Source organism: Crocodylus siamensis, chromosome 5 (assembly GCF_052110815.1).
Source record: "Crocodylus siamensis isolate JL-2025a chromosome 5, ASM5211081v1, whole genome shotgun sequence".
Classification (NCBI taxonomy): domain Eukaryota; kingdom Metazoa; phylum Chordata; order Crocodylia; family Crocodylidae; genus Crocodylus; species Crocodylus siamensis.
In genome coordinates this window covers 188197570-188211017 of record NC_143399.1, presented here as the reverse complement: position 1 = coordinate 188211017, position 13448 = coordinate 188197570, and the positions used below count along the sequence as shown (strand labels likewise).

Below are 13448 nucleotides of genomic sequence, written 5' to 3'. Positions count from 1 at the left end.
GATCTGAAGATACAGTTTATAATCCATGCTTTATGCTTCAACAATCCAAATAGCTTTCATCACGTAGAAAGCATTAACTGATCTATGCAAGTAGTTACTGTATAATTATAGGCTGCAAGAACCATTTTGTTTGGGGGAGGTTTTAGGCCCAAAAAAAGCTGATGATGGAGTCTATCTGCAGAGCTATAGTTTCAAATGAGGCACATTAACCTCTTCATTTTCAAAGGGTCAATTTCCAATATCTTTACTCAAATTCAATGATCATACTCGACTGTGAAGGATCACCAGTGACAACTCAAATTCGGTGGAGCCTTTTTCCACAAATGCCTCTTACTGACATCAAAATGCATGAATAAGGATGTCAGAATTGGTCACAAATAGGAAAGATTCATGCTTATCCTGGGAGCAAATAGCAAAAATAGCAGCAAGTATGATGGACAATACATCTGCATGTCAACAGGTTTATAGTCTTGCAATTTAACTGATTGCATAAGTTTGTAATGCAAGAATAAGAACTGGTTTTAGGTATAAATGATTTCCGTTTCCAGTATGTCAATCCAGTTCAATTTACACGTGTTCTGTGCATAAAGAGAAAAATGATGGTAAAAGTGAGATGACCAGAAGTTTACTAGTTAAAATAATCTGTGAAGAATCTCTTGCTCATGATACTCTATTACTATAAGTATCCCCCAAGGAGAACCTCCCCAGACAAGAGACCATATTTAAAAGAACTGGGTAAAGCAATAAAAACCAAGTAAACCATGTGTTTCTCTCTCCCTAAATTTTCCCCCAGAGTCTATCCTCTAACAGAAGGCAGACCCCAAGAGAGATCAATATATTAAAAAAGTGATGCAGAAAGTGATGATTTTTCTTGAAAAAGGTTCTTATGTATTTAAAAAAGATTAACTCAGATTGAAGGTGGCTGCACACCCTTCTAAATACCAGGCAACTTTTCAAAATTTTGTAAGAGGTTTATGGTTTGGAATACATCTGGATCCTTATATAGCTAGATGGACAAGCATGTTTATGGTGGCCGAAAGTTATTGCTGCTACATTCTAAATCAAACAGTGTGAATGTCCAGGATCAAAATGAAAGTAAAACCTGAAATTAAAATATTAATTATTTGCCAGAATTTACCAGCTACAATAACAAGTAATCAAAAAGTATGTAATAGCGTGCCTCCAAATTTTTACAGCATGGATACTCTAAATTGATTCGATTAAAGGCTGGAGGTGGCAGTGCCCTACCACAGTGCACTAGTTAATATACCACAGGCCAGCCACAGCCAAAATGATTCACAAAGGAGGTCAATGCAATGGGACAACACCAGACTGAAGTACCTCAAAGTAAGCAAAAATGACTTCTAATTAGCCAGTTTACTGTACAGCTGTGTACTACTCAGGATAAGCAACTGCACCAGAACAGAAAGATAGCTCTCAGAGAACCACAGGTCTGGCTGAACTGAAATACGCTACCAGTGCCTTTTCTACCCTACACTTGTCATCACAAAGCAAAGGAACATGCTTCTGAGCTCATCTAATAAGTTAAAAGAAAAGACACAGGACAAGAAAAAGTTGCTCTGAACGGTGCCCAAAACCTTTAGATGAAAACATGCTATTCTGCTGCTTTCAAAGGGAAGAGCATAGTCATCGGTTCCAAATAACTATACAGATACATTACAACCCCTTACAAGGATATAAAATTTAAAAAGTATATATTAAAATTTCTCAAGAACATAGAAAGCAGCAATACCCTTTGTTATGTCCAATTAAATGAACGGGCTAATCCAAAAGCCTTTCAACTGCCTGAAAGTCTGCAATAAATATTGCACTGAAGCGCCAAGGTGGGGAATTGCTCTCTTGTGCTAAGTTAGTTGTTCACTGATCCAATGGGGCATTCGAGACCTGGATTTTTTTTTTTTTTCAGTCTTAGAACAACCATCTCTTCTGCACTTTAATCACATTACTGATAAGGACAATTCCCTCTATTTAAAAATTACATTAGCAACCTGCATATAAACACAATCAGGGAGCTTTTAAAGAGCACATTATTGACTGGATACTTATCGTGGCTATCTAGAAGTCATTACGGTCTCTGGGTAAATAAAAGTTCTCAAGCCCATACTATAGGCACAATCATATTCAATATCCTTTCGACTTATAGTATGCAGAGACCTTTGAGTGTCAATACTGATTTAAAAGCCAAGTTACTGAAGGTAAACATCAACTGTCTACCAGTAAACCCCACAAAAAGAAAACATTAAGGTGAAGAACAATGTTAGCACAAGAAAAACAGGTTTATCACTCCCTGTGAATAAACTAGAAGATTTTGAACCATCAGAGAAATGAGGTTCTGGAGCCATTTTCTAGTCAGAGCAGCGAGACAAAAATCCTAATTTACTTTTGAAGTGTGCTTGATAAATTCATGTAGGGAATTACGTGAAGTGATTGTGACAGCAGGGATTGGAATTTATGACCCAGGAAGTCTCTTCCAGTTCCCAAACTGTTTCAATGATGAATTAACTTCACTATTAAAAACTGTCCCGTATTTCAAAACCAAAACCACCTACCTACCTATATTACCTGTCTACTGGGTCTTATTTAGAGGTGCACTAATATATCAGCTGCATATTGGATCCCCACTGATAACAGGAAAATTACCATTATCGGCTATCAGCTTCTTTGGACTGATAACGTCACCAATAAATGCCACATGTATGCGTGCAGCCGCAGCATGCAAGCAATTAGAAACACAGCTTGGCAGCTTGGAGAGCAGTGTCTGGCAAGTAAATCGGGGCAGAGGCAGCGATCAAGGCCCCCATGGTGAGGGAGGGAGTGGAGCAGGGGCTGGGGCTGGGGCTGGGGCAGATGCTACCCAGCCAAAGTGGTGAATGTGACCCTGCTGGGCACGGGGCAGAGCTGCAGACAGGTCATCTGGGGAGCGTGAACAGCTCCCCCCTACTGCACACACCCCCAGGGGAGGCATGGGGGGCACATGCTCCCTGGATGTGTGTGGGGCAAGGGCAGGCTGCCCACTGCAAGCTCAGGACCAGGGGCTGCACCAGCCTCTTCCTAGCAGGCGACTGGACAGGGGCTGCCCTTGGGGCAGGTACAGCAGGGCACGAGGCAGCAGTGGCACTGGAAGAGGGAGCTACTGGGGGGGGCTACAGCCACTTCAAAATTCCCCATAGCCACCCTGTAGCCCCACCTCCCAGCCCCACTGCTGCCTGCCCCAAGTGCAGCCCCAGCCCAGCCACCCCCACTGGAAAAAGAGGCTGGCGTGACCCCTGGCCCCAAGCCCACAGTGAGCAGTCCACCTCCACTCCGCACACAAATCCGGGGGCCACATGCCCCCTATGCCTCCCCCAGGGGGCTGCTCCCCCTCTACATCCCCCAGACAAGCCATATGTGGGTCCATCCTGCTCCTGGGGTCGCATTCACTGCCCTGCCTGGGCAGTACCTGCCCCTGCCCCACTCCCTCCCTCACCATAGGGGCCTCAATCTGCCCCCCCCACACCCCTTCCTTCCTCCCTCACCCCTTCTCCCCACAGACTTACTGACCAGATGCTGCTCTCCAAGCTGCCAGGCTGCATTCCTATAAATCTGCTATTAGATCGATATCAGAGGATATGGCTAGTTAATAATCAGTCGTTGGTATCAGTCAAGAAAATCTTTATTGGTGCATCCCTAGTCTTGCTCTTTGTCATTAGACTAAAAAACATTCCATTCTCTAATATCTCTTCATGATGGAGAGTTTCTTATGAGAAAAACCAATCAAACAAAGCACATATACCTCTTAGCCTTTTCTTGGTTAAGCGTAATAGATTGTAGTGGAAGACTAAAGAAAATTCAGTACTCAGAGAGGCTTTCCATACCCCCAATCACTCTTGCAGTTCTTTTCTAAACTGTTATCAACTTGTGAATTTTCTCAGCAAACCCCAAAAAATATACTCCAAAAAAACCTTGTGAACTGCAAGCTTGTAACAGATGTTGTGTAAGAGTCCAAAATATTGTCCCTAGTACTGAACTACAAGAAAATTTATATACCACAATAAAACGAGGGATTCAATTCCTGCTACCCCTTAACTGTTGATCCTCACAACAAAGCAATTTACTCTATTCTAACACCAAACCAATTAAGATTATTGCCAATCTGTTATTTCATCACTTAGCACTATGAATCACTCCAACACCTCAGTGTATCTCTTAATAAAAAAAAAAGTTAACCCCTAGACTTTCACACTCAACAAGGAGTTTGCACTTCCGAATGGTTTATTTACATTTCCAGCCTACACGGTCACCCTAAATAAAAGACCTGCTTCTCAGAAGTCAAACAGAAATTTTGCCACTGATGTCACTGGAGAAGAAAAGGGCCCTGGCTCTGAAATTTGCATTTCACTAGATAACTGCTGTTCATTCATTCTCAGGCATCCATCAAGTAACTGAAATAATAGCATTTGGATTGAGATTTTCAATTTTAAAAATTCTTTAGCAAAGTTCAACTGTTTATATGTCAACAGAATGCAGTCTGGTGACATTTGTTCAGGCATTCATCAAAAGTATAATTCATTTACTTGAGTCGCATTCCTCTCAGCAAGGGGGAAAAAGAAAGATGTATAAAATCCCAACTTCCCGCCGTTCTGCTTGCAGTGACGACAACACGCACCAGTTTGGCTTGAAGACAGTAAAAGGAAAAGGAAAATAGCAGCATAACAATGCATTGTGGGCCATATTCATAAACGCTGTCAACCGTATATAACTGTATTTCAAGTTAAACCGGTCAATTCAGATATTCCACAAACTTATTTACAGATAAAAAGGCTTCAGTGGACATTATTTGCTATGATTCTCAAAAGTTTAAAGCTACAGACTGAAAAGATACTAATGAACTGCAGCTCAAGTAAACAAAAACAAAAAAAGAAGTTATGGATTAATTTATAATCCTTTCACAATTATTAAGCAACTTTGTGCTAATGAATGGTGCCAGATGTGCATTTCATAGAAGCCTAATGTTGTCTATTTATTCACCTATTAGGAACTAAATAGATAGAGTGAGAATCTTTTCACATCATCTTTCAGTGTCCTGTACTTCTAGCCTCAGCAAGACTGGCTATGGAAGCACTCTTCAGCTGCTGCATGCTTTTAGCCCCTGGTTTCTGTGCAACAAACGAAGAAACTTTAATTTTGCAAAGCTATTTTTCTCTGATTCTGATATCTCTGTACTAGCAACAAAACCGCCAGCCAGAAACTTTCAGCCTCTGCCAGTCTATGCACCTTTTGAATCCTTAACCCTAGAAGTGAAACATTATGGTCCATTACTTATACTATGACATTTCCAATAAAGCAAAGGGAAAAATATTAAATCCAGAAATTTCAAAAAGAAAAACGTCCAACTAGTCTCATAGATGCACATAAACAAAAATCGATAATATTTAGAATAGAGGAAAAAACCCTTTTTGATGCCGTAAGTAGAAGGGACAGGTATGATGCGTTACATAAATCCAGATGACAAGTACATATTACAAGAGGACCAGACAGGGATCCTCAAGTCACAATTTTATTAAATTTAAGAACTACCAACCATTCAAAAAAAATGTTCCTTCTTTAGGTACTTCCCTATCTACTCAGTCATACAAACTTCTTTATTAACTACACATAAACCCAAACACAACCCCACCAATGGTCCAACGCTGCTTTCTGAACTGAAACAATGACATGTTTTAATGTCAATGGGAGTTCTGCCCCCCCTTTTCAGCTCAACTCTGACTACTGGTGTTAGCTGCCTCTGCTGCTTCTTTCATATGGTATCAGATAACAACTTCCAAATCTATGTGCCATTGTCTGGCACAGTGGACCTAGCAATTAGACATTGTAGTTAAGATTACTGTAAATAATTGAATGATACACAGTGACCAAAACGTAGAGTTCCCTGCCATGCACCATATCGAGGGTTACGTGAAATCAAGATTCAGGTTTCAGCATATTTAATAATCTCAGCAGGAGCTAGAAAAACACTGCCGAGGCTAAGAGTAGATGAGAAATCCATCAAGTTGAACGTCACAGGTTGAGGAAAGAAAGGAAACATTGCAACAGTGACTTTTCTAAACAATTATAGAAGGCTTGTTAATGAGCCTGGCCAGAATGTCACAGCTAGTCCTCAACTAGATGACTGGTAATTTCAAAACAGGCTCTGAAAGGAGAAGTCAGGAGAATGAGGGGGTGGCAGAGTGAGATCATTAGGACCCTGGCATAAATGTAGTTTGCTGTCTGGAGAGGCAGGGGAATATACATGCATAATTTCACAAGGATTAAGACTTGTGTGTCAAATCTGGTATATACTGTGGTGAATTCTTATGCAGCAGTGAGTCATCTAATCTGACAGTTGCTAGAGAATTAAAGCAGTTATTATAAAAAAAAGACATGTCCTGCTTCACACTTCATATAGATAGCCTCTTTAAAATTAAAATGCAATAAAGACATTTTTAAGTACAGAAGAGGGAAAGTATATTTAAGATTTTCTGTGTCTCACACACACACAAGTACCCAATTTTAGCTATGACCTAAAATCATTTAACTGACATCCCTGTAGAGATGGTGACCTTTCTGCAACCCTGCATTCTCAACCTGGTAAAAAAAAAAAAATGTATTCTGTTGTATGCATTTCATATAAGAGATTTTTCCCCCATGAAGAAAAATTAATTTGTGCTTCTTTATGATATAAATGAGTAATAAGAGTTGCCAGTGTAAAGGCTTTTTGAATCTACACCTTTAATAAGCAGGAATTTTAGCAAGACTTCATCCATACAGGATGCAAGTATCCAACTGAACAACAACATATACATCCATTTGTACAGCCTGACAGGAAAGAGAAACAATAAGCTTTTACCCTTCACACTGCAGCATAGCAGAGACAGGCACCATACAGGTTTGGAAAAGCCATCACTCAGACCATGTATTCTTATATGAAAATTACTTACTGGCTGCTTTGCCAACAAAACTGACACATGGCCCCCCAAGGCCATTTTCACACGTCCTGGAGGACAGTTGTAATAATGGCTCTATTGTGTAACACAATACTGATCATCTGACTGATCTATGCAGTGTAACACCCCAGCTTCAATGCTGCTCAAAAGCAGCCTGAAATAAAGGTGTGTTTACAACATGCCTTGAGGACAGCTCCTTTAGGGGACATCCTGGGAATCTGCATAGTATATTTTACTAGATGCTACAATGCCTTTCAACTGAATGAATAGTAAGAAATCCTTGTGACGCATCAACATCCATTAAAAGCCTTGAATTCAGATATCAGCACAGCGCCAAGTAGCTACAAAGAGCACTTAGAGCTCTGATTCCCTATTAACTCATGAGTGAACCCAACTGCATCTGTAAAACAATCAATCTGCTCTTCCTCTTTCTCTGTCCTTCCATCCAAGAAACAGGATAAAAACTTGGTGAGAGAAGCAGCATTAAAAATGGAAAGCCAATTTCCTATGCAGTATACTGTTACCAATGCTCCTGATTGTTGGGCAAGTGTCATAGTATTAGGTGTTTTTTCTAAACGCCTCAAATCCAGGAGTTTATGGAAGAACCTCAGCTTTCACTCCCCTTCCCCCCCCCGGCCCCAGTTAAGAGTTTCCATTTTTCATGGTTACTGAGGAAAAAAAATTGAAAACATGACTTAACTATACCCTCAAAGCTCAAAACCGGACAGTGAATTCAAATCACCCAAAATGCATTTTAAACCCACTACCTCTTTCAATTTCATGTCAAACTCATGGGAAAGCTTTTATTTTTGTAAAGGTTTGGCAACTTTTATTTTTAAGGGTTTTTAAGTTTTTGAGGCTGGCAATTCCATGTTCCTCTAGATTCCATTTGACAGGTTGTACCCACTTGTCAGAATGATCTCTCTGAAGAAACACATTAAAGCAAAAGAACGTGTCCCCCAAACCGCAGAGGTACTTAATTCAAATATTCACACGGTTAAAACCATCCACTCATACCATGAGCTAACATTACATTCAAGTACTAACTATAGGAACTAATAAGTAAGGTTCCCTGGCCCCAGCCCAAAAGTATATCCAGACATACAGATTTGTTTCTTTCGGTTTCCACTGGATAGTGTGCCGACCACATCTCGTTTTTGAAAGCTCTTGTACTTTTGCTGATAGCATTGTTTTAGTATATGAGGCCCTTTGTTTCATCTCCAGAAAGCAGCTTTGTATATACAGGCAGACACCAGAAGAGGAAGGAATAGGGACAACAAAGACCAATAAAATAATGCAACTTGGCCAAACAATAAATCCATACAATATTTGGGTCTAAGACGAAGCCAATACCTTAACCAACATTTAGGGGCAAATTAGTTAACTGAATGCACATACGGAGTTACTGAGACTGGTTATATATTCATTTAATATCTGCTGACACCTCAAGGAAAATATACTTTGAGGAAAAGCTGACACAAAGACACACACACAACCCCTCACTGCCTCACTTACTTTAAACAAGCAAGAACTGCAAATAAAATATATGGCATCTAGTGAGAACAGTTTTTGAACAGGATATTTTTCACATTTTCCATGTGGCGTCTGTGGTTCTTTAAGTGTTTCTACTAGGTTATCTGACACGGATAAAATGCTGGAAGAAATTGAAACCATCTTTTTCCAATTAATTCTTGTTCAGGAAATAATTTCAAGGGCAACATAATCTTGTATACCCTTAAATTAAAAAGGCAAGGAGTGAGATAAAATGAATTACTGTAGAAATACTTCTAATTACCGGGAGCTTTCAAAACAGGGTCCTTGAGTTTTGAAGTTATTTTATAACCAAAATACTTTCCAAACTCCTTTATATATCAGTACGTCAGTTAGTTACCTCTAAGCTATACTAGAAAACAAGATGATTCATCCAGTTCTACTTGGTCCAATGTTATGCATGGTTAGAAGACTAAAAGCTCATAAAATTTCAAACAGCCTTGAAGAACAACTACTGTGAAGTGACATGTTGATTGCATCAGCCCCAAAGAGCTATAGTCCTCAGCTATGCAAGCATCAGTACAGCCAATGGAAACTACTACTGTGTTTCAAAGAACACATATGTAATTGCCAGCACACACACACACACACACAACCAAAACCAGCGTCCTAAAGAAAAAACTTTCCGCTTACCTTGGAAGCTATACTAGTGCCACTACCGCAGCTCTGTTTTCAGAGATGCATTTAACATTTCTCCCTTTCCCAAAAATGCAGTGAATATACCTTCCTCGAGTGCATACAGATTCCCTAAAGCTGAAAATAAAATTACACCCTAATGTAAATGTGATTTCCATCACTCATCAAGGTGATAATTTTACAGCCATGCATAATGCATGGTCTCATACAAGTTGAGGCAGCAAGCACATGCTGAGGACGCTGGCAGGTTTTTGCTTACCTTCATAAGGTTCTGGCTGCATTTCAAACTTTAAATCATATTAAGGAAAGTAACTATCTGATCTGAAGGTAGTTAACTACATTTGCATCCTTAGTACATTACAGAATTCTTTAACACCTGAATCAAGAAAAAAATGCCATCTTGTTTGACCTCACTAAAGGTGAGATGCCTTGGCACATGCCTCACCTATAAACAATGAAAATATGGACATGGTTTGCTGGTCAGTCTCCCTCAAGAATCACAGTGCAAAGCCAACAAATAAATGCCTGCAAAATGGACTCGCCTCCTGCAACCCAGCAGAATAAGACATGCCAGCATATATACTTGGACAAAAGAGTTATTGCCTTAACTTGCCCTGTGCATAAACATGGCACATCTCATATGGTTACTTGCCAGGTAGTGAGGTGACCCGTGTATGCCACTAAAATGAATAGGACTTTGCCAGTGATAAGGTATCACCTAGCTCAAGGAAGAGAATCAGAATCTAATTTTAAGTAAAACCCTATTGCCGGAAACAAATGGGCTGACTGAGCATGCTTAAAACCCCTGGACAATGCCTCATGTGCACCATTCTCCAGTCCCAATGGAATTAACTGGTGTAAATAATTTTTCTTATCAAGAAAGAAGGATTACAGGATTCAGAAACATCTTTAGGGGAAGGCCAAGACAACACAATCAATGCCAAATGGAGCTTATTTTCTACCAAAGGGGACTTTTACTGTCTTTCATTTTCCCTCAGCCTGAATGTATGTGCCCAAAAGCTTGCAAAGAAAGACCATTTTTTTGCAATGTATTAGTTGGTCCAATAAACGGTATCATTCTCTGAACCAAGACTTGTAGAGTTTTCCGTTTCAAACAATCCCCCTCACTTCTTTCCACAAGATAGTAACATTCACTGGAAAGTTGTCCAGATAAATCTTTGGTACTCAAGTACTGTCCTGAACTGGAATGCTTTCCTCAATCTGAACAACAATATCCCTAGCATATCACATGCACAGCACACTGAGAAGTGATTCGTGCAAACCCTTGCACACTTGTGTGACGTGATTTCTGTGGTACTGGTCATCATAAGTTCATGGAACTGCTCAAGGTAGCAAATTAAGCATCCACATAAGCACTTACAGAACCAAGATGTAGCACAGCATAGGTGTTGCAAAAATCGTTTGATCCTATGTTAACCTGGCAAGGGCATTTCTCATCTTAGGTAGCCACAACTACGCCTTTCAGATTAGTGCTCATAATGATCATCTTGGGAAGTAAAGGAGATACCTGAATATTTAAAACCGGGCTGCTTAAATTTAGGCATTTTTAACAGATGAGAGCTTTCAGGAGCGCTGAGTGTTTGCAGTCACCATTCAGCGCACTTCATTTAGGCCACTTAAGAGAAATCATGGGGGTGTGAGAAAGAAATAGCTTGCTCCCACCACCTAAAAAAAAGCCGTTTATTAGGGGACCTAAGCATCTGTGTTCAGAAGATTTTAGCCATAACGCCTACTGGGAGTTGGGGTCAGCGGCCGAAAGGAAAAGATACTGACACAGGAGTAAATTCATTCCAGCTGTAACTCTGATGAAGTTACACCAGGACTGAATCTGAGCCAGCGCACATAGTAATGTCCAATTACTAACCACATCCAAATTCCTCCATATACATTACTGGATTATGCTCAACACGCCAACCACCAGTTCTTTACCATAAAGATAAGTAATTTATCATTCAGTTACACAGGATAAATGTGTCACAGTGCAGCTATGGCAGCCTGAATGTCAAAATGTTGGCTAATATTTCTTTTAGTCTCTGTCGGACTGGGATACGGAGCATAAGATGCATGCACTCACAAGCGCTTCCATATTCAGCCAGAATATTATGTATTCAGCATGCTGTAGTATAAATAGCCCCCATTCCTGCCCTACCAGTCCCGATAGAGACCAGCGAACGGACAAAACACTGTAGCAAGACAACGCGGTGTTTAAATTTTGATTATTTCCATATTCCTGGAAGGAGACCGAGCGCCGCACCATCCTCAATAGCTCGTTCTCCACCAGGAAAGTGTTAAAAGGAAAACTACAATGTCAACATCAGCTCCTCCCTGCCGATGAAATTGGCACGGGCGCCTTCACTTTCTGGCGAGAAGCCCTTATAAAACCGTTACCAGAAAGAAAAAAAAAAGGGGGGGGGGGCAAAGTTGGATCTATCGAACTACTGCCATGACGGATTCGGGACGCCATGAGGGGACGGGGACGGGGCTCGTCCCCACCACCTCCGCCTTATTCTTAGAGGGGGGGAATGCACATGAAGGGAAACGTCTGGCGGAGACACAGAGCAGCCGACGGCGAGCTGCGTTTTATGCCAGGACACGGCAAACTGTAGCGCTGCGCCGGATAAATACCGTCTGCTGCTCTGCCGCGGAAGGCGCCGGAGCCGATGTGAAGGCGGTGACATATCAGCGCGTGGCGCGAGCCATCGTGGCACCAACCCCCGCCCGGGAGGTGTCCTCGCCTCGCCCCGGCCCCGGGGACACCCCCGAAACAACGCGCACGGCCGCGCCGCCCCGCGCATCCCCGCCACAAGCCGGGCCCGGGCGCCATCAGCCGGGCGCGGGGAACAAAAGCCCGGGGCGGCCCCGGCCCGCGCCGCGTTACCTTCGGACAGCTCCAGCTCCAGCTCGGCCAGGCGGGCGCGCACCTCCAGCGGCAGCGACACGCTGTCCAGGCTGCGGTCCGCCATCCCGGCGCGGCGCGGCGCGGCCCGGCCCGGCCTCGCTCTTTGTCTGCGGCGCCGCCGCCGCTGCTGCCGGATGCCGGGGGGCGGGGGCGGGGCGGGGAGGGCGCTGCACAGATTGCGCCTTCAGCGCAGCCCCGCCATGGCCTCGCCAAGCCTCGCCAAGCCTCGCCCCGCTCCCCGGCCCGACCCGGCCCGGCCCGGCCCGGCCCGCCCGGCGCTGGCGGCTGCAACTGCGGCTGCAACTGCGGCGGCGGCAGGAGGCGGGAGCGGGGGGGCGCGGGGGGGGCTGTCACACGCACGTGACGCGCCGGCAGCCGAGGCCGCACGGCCCAGGGGGCGCCCGAGAGCCCCCAGCGGGCGGCGGCAGGGCCGGCAGCGCCGCGCCGGGGGGCAGGACCCCGCGTCCAGCCGAACCGCACAGCCCCTGGTCCCAGCTCTCGGCACGACGACATCCTCCCCAGGCCTGACGAGACCAGCCCCCGCGGCCTGGGGAGGCTGCAGGGGGCACGGCGGGCATCGAGTACAGGTGGGCGCAGGTGCACGTGCACCCCCAGTCACCGCGCGCCACCTGCCACCGCTGCGGACGCCACCGGCGCGGTGTGCAGGCGGTCCCCGATGGCCGCTGGACACTGCCAGTGGTGTCTGTGGGTGGTTGCCACCCCCGCCGGCCCCTGACGGCGCCACGGCCGCCTGCAGGAGCTCCCCGCTTGCCACCGCCATGCTCCTGCCGCCACCACCGGTGGGAGCTCGCCGTGGCCCCCAGCCTCCGGGGGCACGCAGCGTTCAAGGTGGCCATCATAGAGAACAGTCCAGTTGTCCTCTGTCCTCTATTGAAACAAAACCCAATGCCTTTTTGTCCTCTGTTGCTCTCAATAGAAGACATAAAGGAGTTGTGTTTCATTCAATAGAGGACAAAGGAGCAGAAAACCGGAATATCCCCTCTGATGGCCACCCTCACCTCCGAAGCGTCCCCCTCCAAACCTTCCCTTACAAGCCATTGTCGAAACGTTAAGACTGCCATCAACCCTGGTGTAACAGCCCTAACGCCCGGACCTGCCGCAGGTCAAGCAGGGGGGCCGCAGCAGCCAACGTCCTGCTTCCGTGCAGCGTTGTCAGTATGAGCGCAGAGGTCGCGGAGAGAGGGCGTCTCAGTGCCACCAGAATCAGGTGGCAGTGCATCAAGCCTCTACATTGCAACAGGGGTGCTCAAGCCCCAGCCCACAGCGATCCCCACGGATTGGAAATTTGGTGGTGCGGGAGCAGTGGAAGCTCTGTGGGGCCAGATCCAGCCCCACCT

The 13448-nt window shown here is 44.4% G+C and overlaps 1 protein-coding gene across 7 annotated transcripts in view; it reads right to left on the bottom strand.

The window, feature by feature from the left end:
• DIP2C (DIP2 acetate--CoA ligase C (putative)) overlaps nt 1-12415 on the bottom strand; it is a 470493-nt gene extending 458078 nt beyond the window's left edge. For all 7 annotated transcript variants that reach the window (XM_090047544.1, XM_090047545.1, XM_090047547.1 and 4 more), the window contains exon 1: nt 12070-12415. In XM_090047544.1, the coding sequence (XP_089903670.1) occupies nt 12070-12154 (85 nt within the window). In that variant the 5' untranslated portion in view covers nt 12155-12415. The remainder of the gene's footprint in view (nt 1-12069) is intronic.
• Between the last annotated feature and the right edge of the window lie 1033 nt (nt 12416-13448).